The 14,087-nt window shown below is 43.2% G+C and overlaps 2 protein-coding genes across 6 annotated transcripts in view; one reads left to right on the top strand and one right to left on the bottom strand.

Moving 5' to 3' along the window:
• Positions 1-14,087, top strand: part of UBP1 (upstream binding protein 1) — a 70,704-nt gene that overhangs the window by 36,775 nt on the left and 19,842 nt on the right. For 3 of the 4 annotated variants that reach the window (XR_331971.4, XM_089776574.1, XM_006121750.4), the window contains 3 exons: positions 1,449-1,601; positions 1,733-1,843; positions 2,387-2,494. Coding sequence is in view for 3 of the 4 variants with exons in the window: in XM_089776574.1 (XP_089632700.1) it covers positions 1,449-1,601; positions 1,733-1,843; positions 2,387-2,494 (372 nt within the window). In the remaining variant the exon portion in view is untranslated. The remainder of the gene's footprint in view (positions 1-1,448; positions 1,602-1,732; positions 1,844-2,386; positions 2,495-14,087) is intronic. The other variant, XM_006121751.4, reaches the window with a different exon arrangement.
• Positions 6,221-14,087, bottom strand: part of FBXL2 (F-box and leucine rich repeat protein 2) — a 108,732-nt gene continuing 100,865 nt past the window's right edge. For both annotated transcript variants that reach the window (XR_012901888.2, XM_075921837.2), the window contains exon 16: positions 6,221-10,194. The gene's annotated coding sequence lies outside the window, so the exon portion shown is untranslated. The remainder of the gene's footprint in view (positions 10,195-14,087) is intronic.

The raw sequence follows: 14,087 nt of genomic DNA on the forward strand, positions 1-14,087 counted from the left end.
GTAAGCATCACTTGTTCCATTACTTCAGTTCTGGTTAATAGGGTCTAATCTCTTAAAAATGCATTCCATGAGGACCCCTAGTATGAGGACAGAAATAAGACTGGACCTGCCTTACTAATAGAAAGCATTTGAAATCACTAGATTTCAAAATAGATTTTCAGTTCTCTCTTACCTAATTGATAAGATGTTAATTTCTTGAAAGACTGTTTCTTATATTCAAGTTAGTATTTTTTCCTAAGTATTTTTTTCCCTGCATAGGAGTGCTTTGGTTAGAATCTTCTATATTATGTTATAGTCTTCCTTCTGGATAATTGTCTCAAACCCATTAGTATGGGGGGGAAGTGCCAAGTGAGAGTTAGCAATGTTCCTTAGCCTGCTAGCCTAGGTAGATTATTTCCAGATTGGCAGTAAATAATGTACACTGTACCCTAACAGTAATAATTCTTCCTTTTGTCAAGGAGTAGCACAATTATTACAATTATCAGCATGGTAGCAGTGTTAGTATCTGCAAAACCAACAAGGAGGCCTGTGGCACCTTAAAGACTGACCGATTTATTTGCGCATAAGCTCTCTGTATCAGGTTTCCATGGAAGGGAGTAGAGTGTGTAATGAGCCATCTATTTAATTGTGTTCGTACAGTTATGTTGTCATCCTTGTAGAATGTGCTAGTGACACAAAGAAAAGCTTATTTGACTCTTACTGTATGGAAGGTAGGAGTGCCTAGTATGGAGGCATTAGTGATTTATTTACTATTTGATGCCCTACAATATTGTGACTGTTGTATTGTTTCCTGATAAAGTGCATTCTTTTTGTACCTTTTTACTGGATGGTACTCGTATGTCTCATAAAACTCCTGCCTTTATTCTAGTATTTTCAAAAAAGCTGTAGAACATTAGGTATCAAATCCACTGCTATTCGGGTGCCTACCTCCATTAGCCTCTTTTTTTTTTTTTTTTTTTAAATCCCAGCCTTAAATCAGATTTGAAAATCATTCTAGTAAATGGTTTTGATAGAAATTTCAAGGCATTATGTTAAAATATCCTGCTGTTCAGGCTAGCTGACTTGTACCTCTGGGCACTAGTACCTGGAAAAAATTAAATGTATTCATTATGATTAATGTAGCTGTTCTGCTATTCAAAAGTATGAGATTTTGATAAGGACTTTTTAGTTGTACTTGATGTGGTTCTTTAATTTTGTGAAAGATACAGGAGAGTTTACAAGTGATGTATTGATAGGTTTAGACTTTTCCCTAGTCAGTGTCTTCCAAAGCCTGTGGGGCTGGCAAAGATACAGGTGTTTGGTTTTGCCTGCCTTGGATTTCCAGTTTAATTTCCTGAATAAGCCGTAAATTGTTGCCTAGCCTGTTGGAGACACTTATATAATAATGGTAGTGGCAGAAGTATTAAGAATGTGCTCAGAATGGAGTACAGCTTCATTTTGTTTTTCAGGTACATTGCATCAGCACTGAATTTACCCCACGTAAACATGGAGGTGAAAAAGGAGTTCCTTTTAGGATTCAGGTTGACACTTTTAAGCAGACTGAAAATGGAGACTACACGGATCATTTGCATTCAGCTAGCTGCCAAATCAAAGTTTTTAAGGTAATAATGGTCCCCAGTAAATTTTTTAGACCTAGATAAAGGGTTTACATGATATTGGCTGATTTCAGACCTATATTTCAATTGTTAAAACTGCTTTCTATCTGTTTGTTCATGTACCTATTCATTTTTAGCCAAAAGGAGCAGACAGGAAACAGAAAACAGACAGAGAAAAGATGGAGAAGCGAACTGCACATGAAAAAGAAAAGTATCAACCTTCATATGATACCACAATTCTTTCAGAGGTAATACAAAGGACCTACTCCACATATTTATGAAGAAAAATGATCTAGAGACAATATACAAATATTAGCAGTAAATAAATTATATTCTGAAAAGGGGTGGGGGACTGTTACAGTATAAACAGACACAAAGGTAGGCTTTTTATTGTAACAAACTTGTCTCAAAGAAAAACATCAGTAGCCTTTAAGATTCTGAGTAAATTTCACATGGATATATAATAGATATTTGCACTCAAATACCCTTGGGTAGAGCACTGTTTGTGCTGAATTCTAAAACAAGTCTCAGGTACAGATCTAAAAACCTTGCAGCTAAAAATACACAAACTGGGGTTTAGGATTTAATTATACCTGTCAATTTGAGCTCAAAACCATATTTTTAGAGACTGAGTTTATGGCTAGAGCTTCACTGGGTATTTTCTTTTTCTTTTAAACACCAGTGAGTTCCGTATAGTTTTCTAAAGATGGCAAAAGTTTTTAAAAGGCTTTTAGATCTTTCCTCACTGTATAACGAAAAGAAATTGATCCAAATCTTTGGTGTTTGTCCAGATGAGGCTTGAGCCTATAATTGAAGATGCAGTTGAACATGAGCAGAAAAAGTCCAGCAAGCGGACTTTGCCAGCAGACTACGGTGATTCTCTGGCAAAGCGAGGCACTGTAAGGGACTTCTGCTTACCTTTTCATTGTGCAAGATACCTTGTGCAGTGTTAGATATAGGAGAAACTTCCATGATGAAAAATAAAAACACATTTTGACTGCCTTGGCTTAATTTCATTCACTCTTGTTTACACCAATTATTCTGCTTCAGTGAGGAATGCTTCCTAAATCTAACACTTAAGACAAATTGTTGCAAAGGGACTGCGTGATTCTTTTAAAAAACAAGAATTTTCAGTTTACACGTGCATTTCCTTTATTGAAATAGCTAGATGTTTTTTAAAAGCTATTTGCTTTCTTTATATATATGTAATCCCTGAAAATGAAGATAATAGCAACATTTAGTTAAAGCATGTATGTTTTATCCCATATTATCCACGTGTTTAATGTAGGTTTCCGTATACCTTTGTACTTTTAAAGCCCTATGTATTGTTGGAGAGTTTGATTATAGTAATAATACTTTGTTTCCTCTGGCCATATGCGTCTTGTTCTCCTTTTGCTTCTGTCAGATACAGTGAGACTTAATGTTAATGAGCACTATTTTTCTCACAGCATGCGGACCATCTTATTTAATCCTGTGTCTGCGTAAAAGAAGCAAATATATATTGTATGCTTTCCCTGTCAAGTTCTAACCTTTTAGATGTTTAAGTTGACATGGTGAATGATAAAGATATCCAAAAATATTCATTACTTAAGGTAGATTTTAGCAAATTTTGGGGCAAGTTATGATCCTGCATCGATCTGTTAGTGAATTTGGTCATATATTAATGTCCATCAGTGGAAGTGATTTGACTTAATCCACTGAACCAGCAGGTTTTGTTCATATTAGGGATGTCTACATGTACATGACAATACTATTAGCCGATAAGCCTAGGCTATACCTCTGTATCGGAGGCAGCAGGTAGTTTTAAGTGAACTTAAAAGCCAGTTCACCCCAGCACCAGCTCCACTGTACCTGTCAAAGGCAGCAGTAGGGGGTAGTGGAGGCTGCCACAAAGCAGCCTCTCTCCACTGCAGGCCCAAGTGCCCCATATGCCTTGGAGCAGCCTTGGTCCCCAGTTAGCCTGGGCCTGCCGTGGGCAGAGACTTCTTCACAGCAGCAGCCCCTGTCCACAGGGGGGTCGAAGCTCCCCATGGACAGAGGCTGCTTTGTGGCAGCAGCATGGGGCGGCAGGCAACCTGTTTGCGAGGGGAGCAGGTTTTTTAACTGGCTCCCCTCTCGGATTGGCTCCCCCAGCCACCGCTGATAGAGAGGCAGCAGCGCAGCATGGCAAGGGACTCCCCGGGAGTGGGGATGGTGTGCACTGGCTGCCAGCCCCGTTCCTGGGCACTATCGAATAGTTGTGTAACTGATAATATTTTATGCTGTTAAAGGACTATTCAGTTAACATCCCTAGTTCATATTTTCTGGACACCTCTTCCTCTAAATCACTTCTGTGCATCAGCGTTCCCCTTCACAAATTAATCCCTTTGTACGCTATTCCAAGTTCAGCTCGTTCATTTGTCAAGGGAAGGGACCTGTTCGTTCTTTATGAAATGCCACACACAACTGAGGCACTATACCAAACAAGCATTATAGAGAGTGGGCTGAATTCTTTGGAAACTTAGTTTTACTAGATGTACTAAACACTGGGCTGTCTGGAATTACCTAATGCTATTCTTAGTATAATACTGGCAACCTGGAATAACTCGTTCCATAGTTGAAGCTGTTATATTCCTTCTACAGTATCTGTTGTCAACCCAGACATTCTTTTGTTGCTGGGCAGGCTGTCCATCAGCAGACATATACAATGGGGGGAGGGGAAAAAAATCAGTGCTCAACAGGACACGTCTCATCTAAAGCATGTGAAGGTTAGAAATGTGAACAGGTGACTGGTTAACCTGTTACACAGTAAGCATTACTCTTATCAAGCGATGCTTACAAGTAACTGGTTAACCAGCAGCTCTGAAGAGCCGTCCCTGCCTGCGGCCTACTTACCCATGGGATCCTGCTTAATCGGATAACCGGTTAAACATAACATTTAACTGGTTAACGGATTAAATGAGACTTTATATGCCTAATTAACATTTCTAATTAGATAGAGGCAGCTGTTCTAGATGGTGAGGCTAGACTTCGCATGTTTGTGTTTTAACTTCTTTTTTCATTTATTCCTTAATTGGGTATTCTGAGATATGGAAACTGGTGAGTTACTTCCCACGGAATGGCATCTGGCTGACAATCACCCGCAGCAGTTTTTCTCTCTATGCTTAGTGAATCTGCTTAGATTTGGTCTCCTGCTAAATGGATATTTCTGCTGGTAGTTGTCAGGCAGATGCCATCCTGTGGGAAGGAGCTCTCCAGTTTTCTTCCCACTGAAGTGCTGGAAAAGCAGAGCTTAGTCTCTAAAGTAGGGTTTCCCAACCTATGGGTAAGGACCCAAATATGGGTCGCCATTACATTTCAAAGGAGTCACCAGGTGTCTCCCCAGGTGGCTCTTAAGGAGCCATTCACACATTTTTTGAATTGTCCTGGGTCAAGTCTTGCTGAATTGTCAAAATGGTTACCCATCTGGAAAAGGTTGGGAACCACTGGTTCTAGAGGAAGGTAGAAATTCTATTAGATTTGGCAAAAATAGACCAGGCACTTTTTATAGGTAATTGAGCAACAAAATGGCAAATTAATTTTAATGTTGATAAATACCAAGTAATGCACATTGGAAAAAATAATCCCAACTACACATACAAAATGATGGGGACTAATTTAGCTGAAACCACTCGAGAGATGTTGGTGTTATTGTGGATAGTTCTCTGAAAACATCCACTCAATGTGCAGAGCAATCAAAAAAGCAAAAAGAATGTTAGGAATTATTTAAAAAGGGATAGAGAATAAGACAGCGAATAGTTTACTGCCTCTATTAATCTGTGACATGCTTACCTCTTGAATACTGTGTACAGATGTAGTCATCTCATCTCAAAAAAGATATATTTTCATTGGAAAAGGTTCAGACAGGGGCAACAAAAATGATTAGGGGTTTGAAATGGGTGCCATATGAAGATGGATTTAAAAGATTGGGATTTTTCTTTCACCTTAGAAAAGAGGAGACTAGTGGGGGATATGATAGAGGTCTATAAAATGACAGGTATGGAGAAAGTGAATAAGGAAAAATTATTACTTGTTCCCATAATTTAAGAACCAGGGGTCACCAAATGAAATTAATAGGTTTAAAACAAATACAAGGAAGTATTTCTTCACTCAGTGCACGGTCAACCTGTGGAACTTCTTGCCAGAGGATGTTATGAAGGCAAGGACTTTAACAGGGTTCAAAAAAAGAACTACAGTGAAACTCCATTAGTCCGGCATCCAATGCTCCAGTACTCCTGATGGTCCGGCACCATCAGGAACCCGGAAGTGCTCCAGGCAGCCGAACAATTGGAGCTGCTCTCCACCCAGCTTCCCCGATTCAGCCGCTGCTGAAACTGACCAGCAGCTGAATCGGGGAAGCCGGGGGGAGAGCAGCTGGGGTGCTGCCGGGTTGGTCCCGCAGCGCTGCCCCTCAGCGCTGCGGGAGCACCCCGGCTGCTCTGTCGCAGGTGTCCCCGATTCAGCCGCTGCTGAAACTGACCAGCAGCAGCTGAATCGGGGATGCCTGGGGCAGAGCCAGACTATCGGAGGGGGGGGCTATGAGGAGTCTGGGGTGGCATTCCCCCTACCCCACCCCAGACCCTTCATAGCCCCCCCTCCCCCTTCTGATAGTCCGGCATATCTGATAATCCGGCACCCCCTGGGTCCTAAAGGTGCCGTATTATTGGAAGTTTACTGTAGATAGATGTATGGAGGATAGGTCCATCAATACTTTACTTTAAGCCAAAATGGGTAGGAATGGTGACCCTAGCCTCTATCTGTCAGGGGTTGGAAATGGACGTCAGGAGAGGGATCAATAGATGATTACCTGTTTCTTTTCACTGTCTCTGGGGTATCTACCATTGGCCACTGTCAGAAAATAGGATACTTGGCTAAGATGGACTTTTAGTCTGACCCAGTTTGGCCGTTCTTATGTTCATTCACTGCCCTCTTTCTTCCCTTGTAGTGAGGAATTGTAAATGCAGGAGACTGTTGTTGCATTAATCCTGCAATTCGTGTCCTGGCTATCTGGAGAGACCCTGTAGAACCACAAGCTGAAGGCTTTCAGTGATGAAAGGGCTGCATGCTATGAGCCATCATTGTCAAACTTTATAATCTTTGCAAATGTGAAGTTTATAATATGCTGAATATTAGGTTTTTGCAAGTGTAAAGCTCATACTGCACAGAGCTTAATATTTTTTAAATGAAAGTTACTGCATATACTCATTCATAAGGTGACTTTTTTTGGAAAAAAATCCCACTGTGAAGAGTGTGGGTCAGCTTATGAAAGGGTTCTTCCCGTGGCTCAGAAAGAAACGCGAGCTGAAGGACTTGCTGCCGGCGCAGAGCCTCTTAGCTCCCACTGGCTGGAAATAGCGAATAGCAGACAATAGGAGCTGAGAGGGTCCATGGCTGCAGCTGGCACTGATGAGCTGAGACTGGAAGTCTGCACTCTGGAGTTGGCTTATAAATGGGTCAGTGACTTTTTACCATTTTTTCTCTTAAGTTTGGGGGATTGGCTTATAATCAAAGGGGCTTATGTTCGAGTGTATATGGTAATTAAAATAGAAAATTAGAATACAAAAACTTGAGTTTATAGTACTTAACTTTTTGATGGTATTTATGTAATGGGTGGCAACTCAAGCAACATTGTTTCTAATATACTTCATCTCAGTTTAACTCTTTACAGAAGCACAGGCTAGAGTTCTGCCTTAAGTCAGGGTGGGATATTTGATATAAGCCTTGATAAATGAATACTAATAGTTTCTTGTCAGTGTCAGAGAGAGAGACATACATTTTTCTTAGTAAAACACTTTTAATGCACACACCACTTATAAATAGCATAAAATGTGGTAAATAGTAATTGAAGTGCTATGAATAACCTTTAAATAAAAGCTACTAAACAGTAAATCTGCTGATGTTCCTTATGCAGACTTCCCCCTTTTGTTTGTTACAATCAAATATAAGATTTTAATATAATTTTTTGGTGCACTATAGTGCACCTATCAAAAAGTTGCTTTCTCATTCTTTATAGAGTCACCATAGTGTGTCACCAGGACTCTTCTAAACTTGAGAAATGGCAGCATGTTAGTCCTTTAAATACTCAAGAACCTTGTTGGCAAATATTGTGGGGCTTCACAGCTAGCAACATTCTAGGGTTGCCAGATGGTTTAACCAAAAATACCCCCCCAAAAAAAAATTCGGGGGGGGGGGGGGGGGGAGGGAGGAGAGGAAGAGAGACCAAAGTTGTTGAGCAAAAAAAAAAAAAAAGGACCCGAGAGTTATTAAGCAACCAAAAAATAAAAAAACCCAGCATGGCCCCTTTAAGAACAGGTGCTGGGCTCTGCCTCTCCTAACAGGCAGCCAGTGGCCATATTGTCTCCCTGCTTCAGACCAGACAGCTTCCCTGCAGAACCAGGTAGGGTTGCCAGGTGTCCGGTATTGACCCAGACAGTCTGGTATTTTTGCCTCCTGGCAGGGGAAAAAGAAATCAGAAAATACTGGACATTTTAGGTGTCCAGTATTTTCTGAATGCTTTTACCAGACAGGAGGCGAAAATACCAACTGTGCGGGTCAGTACTGAACAGCTGGCAACCCTACAACATTCTAAGCCTCGGATTAATAACTGCCAGATGCTCTCAGTTGTGGGGAAACAGAAATTTGCATCCTGTATGCAAAGTTGCATAGGGTTTGGGACCCAGCCATCACAGCAAACAGTCTCTTGGTTCCATCAGTCATCTGTTGAGTCCAGGGGCCTGCTTTTAACTGCTGTTTTAACCCCCAATCAGTGATCTCTGATTAGTTCAGCTCTCTGAGGGTGACTAGGGTATGACTGCCAGGGGAGTGGCCCACAGTGAAAACTTCCTAAACAGTCTCTCACCAGCCACTGAAAATGTCTGGTAACTACCACTCTGTTCCGTAAGTTTTTGGATCTTTCTGCGTTGCCATGACCTATTCTCTGCATGTGTGCAGAAAGTCAGACTTGGTATCAAAGTAAGATGGTCACATGCAGGATGTCTTTTTTTTTTTCCATGTGATTCTATCTACTTCCTCCACACTACTGCATTATCTTCCACTTCTTTGGAGAAACAAAGCCAAATGATGCAATATAGAACACACATAGGAGGGTTCCACTTTGTTTAAAGGTTATCATAGTAAACCTTGTTGAGCCCCATAGCATGTAGCTAGTATTTCTTTATGTTGTTGGGTTTTTTTTAAAGTATCTCTTATTATATTCAAGTTAAATGCCAAAAAGGTGTACCGTGTGCAGCATAGCTGATTTAGCATGACCAGGACAGTAATTTTGTCATCCTCTGACTGTTTAAAGTAACTTATTACATTAATAGAAATTCTAATTGTTTGGTCATGCTAGACTAAATGCTATTTGGGATAGGAACCCTATATTTTTATATTTTCTTTGACGTGCCATTATGGGGGGGTTCTGTAAATTTAGTCATGTTGATCAAGCAGGTGACGTGCATTCTAAATCAAAGGATCTGATAAACTAGAAGGCATCCATACTGTGTTCAAGAGTGTGTGTTCAGGGGCACCTGTGTGCAAATGGCTTTTTACACATTCTAGATCTTTAAAGATAGTTACAACCCTTTTTGGAGAGAGTCTGGAAGATCTCTGTCTCTCTTAGAGCAGGTGGCAGTTGAGGCTTCAGCATCTCTTACTGCTTACTGTGGAGTTTGTTGTTTGTTTTTATTATGGATTTGGTCAGAGTTTGTCCAGAGCTGTCTTTCTGTTTTCTTTGAGCAGAAACTTTTGGGGAATTACTTAGCTCAGCTTATGGAATTTAAGAAGCTGAGCATGAGCTTCTAGGAGCTTTCTTAAGGTTAATCCTTTTGTCCAAGGTCTGAGCTACACTTGGAGGAAAAAAAGGAAGAGAACCATAGTCCTAGAGTCATGTTCCTTCTCATTTGCAAATGGATCTTAGTATGTTGTCTAAGTCAAAAGGGAATTCCAGTATTCTTATACCAAGACTGTACTAACTCCATCCATATATGATCCCCAAGGGTATACAGCAGTATCCCAGCTGAAATCCTGAGCCCAGACAGGACTGCATCAGGGTCTCTTCAGTGCAGCCGGTTTCTTTTTAGTAACTTCACTTTGTATATCATAGAGATGTTACATTTGGGAAAATCCTCAGTTTTTCACCAAAACAGTGGAAATGTGGCTATCACAAGAATAATACCAAAGGTGCCCTCTTAATTGAGCATTCCTAAGAGTCTCATCTTATATGTTTGTGGTCAGTGGCCTGGGACTTCAGATCTTGGTTAACTATTTCATCATGTTCCTGCTAAAGCTGTTCAGCAAACTTCAATTTAAATAATATTTCAGAATGCCCAGGTAATTCTGTAATGACAAGCAAATAGTTAGAAAATGGCTGAAGCTGCAAATGCATCATCTCACTCTTTAGGATAGTGAAGGACTGATGAATCTGGAAGACTTCAGGGGTGTCCTCCAGCTGCAGTGGGAAGCGCCTACTGGCCAGTCCTCTCCTCCTGTTACTTTAACTGTTGTGGAGGTCAGCCTGCTAGTGCTTCTTAGCCTTGTGGTGGAGCAGCCATCTGACATTCTTGAAGCCCCAAAGATGCATCTGTGAAAGGGTTAAATAAACAATGTAGGTTTGTATTAAAATCCCTTTGAGTTCTATATTCTAAGGAAGGATAGAGAGAGAAAACCTACCTTCAGGGTGCATATTACAGAGTACGCTTTCCCCATCCATTCAGATGCCCTTGGTTTATAGAGATCAGAACATTCTTTTAAGTGTTGCTGATTATACAGTATCTGGTAACAGGGATGAAGGCAGCTCTGCAGCTGCCCGTTGAAAAACTGTTGAATTGCCTAATCCTGACTTTAGGGTGTTTGGGTGATGTTTAATTGGTGGCACCTTTATTCTTCACAGTAGGGATGGTAAGATGTGTGTACATCAGAGAAGTACAGGGCTTCACTTGGAATTGTCTTCGTTATTGATCCATTCTGGCTATATCATACCCTCTGGGAGTGAATTTAAGAGGCCGACATTCAGACCACTAGCTGGGACTCAGAGCAACATTCATGTGCAACTGATTAGGGATGTAAAATCCAATTTAATTGGTTAACCAGTTAACAGCTTAACTGGTATGGGGGATGGGGAGAGGGAGCTGCCCCGGCCCAAGGGGGTATGAGGTCTGGTGGGGGCTGCCTGCAGGTGGGGGGGGGGGGCTGTTCCCCGGGTACCCTTTAACCATTACCCAGTAACTGTGATCGATTAAGGGTGATGCTTAACCAGGTAATGAGTTACCTGTTCACATAATAAAGTAAGTAATTAAGAAATTCATCTGCAAACACCTGGAAGATAAGGTGATAGGTAAAGAACAAATCATTTCAAACCTGATAGCTTTCTTTGATAGTATAAGAAGTCTTGTGGATAAGGGAGAAGCGGTGGACATGGTATACCTAGACTTTAGTAAGGCATTTGATACAGTCTCGCATGATATTATTATCAATAAACCAGGCAAATATAACTTAGATGGGGCTACCGTAAGGTGGGTGCAGAACTGGCTAGATAACGGTTCTCAGAGAGTAGTTATTAACGGTTCACAATCCTGCTGGAAGGGCATAACAAATGGGGTTGTGCAGAAGTCTGTTTTGGGACCAGTTCTGTTCAATATCCTCTTCAACGATTTAGATATTGGCATAGAGAGTATTCCTATTACGTTTGCAGATACCAAGCTGGGAGGGGTTACAACTGCTTTGGAAGATAGGGTCATAATTCAAAACGGTCTGAGGTAAATAGGATGAAGTTTAATAAGGACAAAAGCAAAGTGTTTCATTAAAGATGGAACAATCAGTCTCACACATACAGCATGGGAAGCAACTGTCTAGGAAGGAGTATGGCAGAAAGGGATCTAGAGGTCCTAGTGGACCGCAAGCTAAATGAGTCAACAGTGTGACGCTGTTGCAAAAAAAGCAAACCTGATTCTGGAGTGTTCTGAGCAGGACACGAGAAGTCATTCTTCCGCTCTACTCTCCACTGATTAGGCCTCAGTTTAAGTATTGTATCCAGTTCTGGGCACCACATTTCAAGAATGATGTGGAGAAATTGGAAAAGGTTCAGAAAAGAGCAACAGGAATGATTAAAGGTCTAGAGCAGCGTTTCCCAAACTATGGGCCGTGGCCCAGTATCGGGCCACGGGAAAAAAATACCGGGCCTCAGCATGCCTGGTGGCTGCCGGCAAGGCCAGCCTTAGGCCGATTCAGGCCCCGCGTCGCTGAACCCGGAAGTGCTGGTGAGTTACAGAGCTGGGGGCCCTGCTCCACCGATATGTGGAGCTGTGTCTCTGTCCTGGGTTTGCCTGGCACGGGTCTCCCACGCTGGCCCCCCCCCCCCCCCCCCCCGCACATCCACCCCACCCCCAGAGCGTCCCTGCCATGTGCGGCTCCTACACCGCCTGCTGCCAACGTGCGGTGTTGCACGTGGGTGGGGAGGACGCCCGGGCATGATGTGACATCACTGCCCGGGATTTTAAAAGTCTTGGGAGGCACGTGGCGAGGCACGCTGGCTCCGGTGGCCTCCGGCCCCGCAATGTGGAAGGCAGAAGGTAGGGAACGGGCTTGGGGGGGGGAGGGGTGGGAGGAGAAGGGGTTTGGGTGGGGGAAAGCACCAAGGGACAGGATGCAGGAGAGAGAGACAAATGCCAAGGGGCCAAGTGCAGACAATGAGGGAAAGGGCAGAAGGGGAGGTGTCAGTGGGAGGGGGGACAGGCTGATGCTGGGAGAGGAGAGGAGAAGAGAAGGTTATTGGGGGCTGGAGGAGGAGGTGCTGGGCGAAGGCTTGAAAGAAGGGGTGGGCATGAGAGAGGTGGGGATGGAGCAAGTCATGTGTGAGGGCACAGAGGGGTAGGAGGGGATGGGGCAGAAAGTGCTGAGGGGGTGGATATCAGGGAAAGAGAGGGCAAAGGGGGCAGGGGCAGTAAGGGAAGGGGGAGGTACCAGGAGGGTGCAGGGCTAAGGGAAGGTGCAGGTGCCAGGGGATTCTGGGGTGAGGAGAAGGGGAGAGCTGGCCACCGGACACAGCACTGGGGGAATCGGGGCAGGCTGGGGAGATTGGGGGGCTGATGGAAGCAGGGCTGCCAGGGGGTGCGAGGTTGGGGGCAGGGAGCAGGCCAGGGAAGATGGGGGCGGGAGGGAGGGAGGGAGAAGTGGCCGCTGGAAGGAGGGCTGGATGCGGGCAGCAGGGCTGGCCAAGGGAGATTGGGAGGAGAAGCTGGGGGGACCTGGGAGGAGGTTGGGGGAAGCGGGGCTGGCCAGAGACACAGCAGGGAGGAATGAATCGGCCTGTGGGGAGTGGGACTGACCCGGCCATATGTAGATCGTGGGACGCTGCCCCTGTTCCTCCCTCCCCCCCACAAAGCATGAGTTAGTCCAGCCTGGGGATTCTATTGTTCCCACACACACACACACACACACACACCCCTTGAGTAGTTATGAACTGTCTGGCTGGTAGACACACTCATGCAGCCTGAGCATGTTTACCAGCCAGGCAGTTCGAAACTACAAACTGATACATCTAGTAATAATAAAACTTACCTAATGAGAAAATACCAGACATATTATATGTCTGGTATTTTCTCAGTTTGTTTTTTATGTGTTTATATTTTTGGGCTGCAAAAAGCAGTACTGGGGGGAAAAAAAAAGTTCCAACTGAAGTAAAAAGTTTGGGAAACCCTGGTCTAACCAGCTTTCTGTCTGTTTTACAGTCCATTTATCCAATCCATATTCCTTAACTTGCTGGCAAGAATATTGTGGGTGACCATATCAAAAGCTTTGCTAAAGCTCGCACTGGGGGTTTTGGGAGGACCAGAAACAACTTATTTGAATATTCATTTGATTAATGAATATGCAAATGAACATTACCGGTCCTCCAAAAGTTCGTGAATGGATTTACTGGTCCCCATGTCAAAAAGTTTGGGACCCCCTGGTCTGGAGAACATAACCTATGAAGGAAGACTAAGAATTGGGCTTGTTTAGTTTGTAAAGGAGAATACTGAGAGGGGATATGCTAGCTGTTTTCAGGTATCCACAAGGAGTGTGGTGTCACAAGGAGGAGGGAGGAAAAATTGTTCTCCTTAGTCTCTGAGAAGCAATGAGCTTAAGCTGCAGCAAGGGAGGTTTAGGTCGGACATTAGGAAAAGCTTCCTAACTGTCAGGTTAAGCACTGGTATAAATGGCCTGGGGAGCTTGTGGAATTTCCATCTCCTGGAGATATTTAAGAGCAGATTAGAGAGACATCTATCAGGGATGGTCTAGATGGTACTGGATCCTACCATCAGGGCAGGGGACTGGAGTCCATGACCTCTCGAGATCCCTTCCAGGTCTAGTGTTCTATGATTCTTTGATCCCTACAACTGGTGCCTTGGAGTGGTTCAGAAGCTTATTTATGCCATAATCAGTATCAAAACAAGAACAGACACAGACAAGTGCAGTTTTGCTGAATGACCTCTTGAA

Source organism: Pelodiscus sinensis, chromosome 2 (genome assembly GCF_052426305.1).
Source record: "Pelodiscus sinensis isolate ZL-2025 chromosome 2, ASM5242630v1, whole genome shotgun sequence".
Classification (NCBI taxonomy): Eukaryota; Metazoa; Chordata; order Testudines; family Trionychidae; genus Pelodiscus; species Pelodiscus sinensis.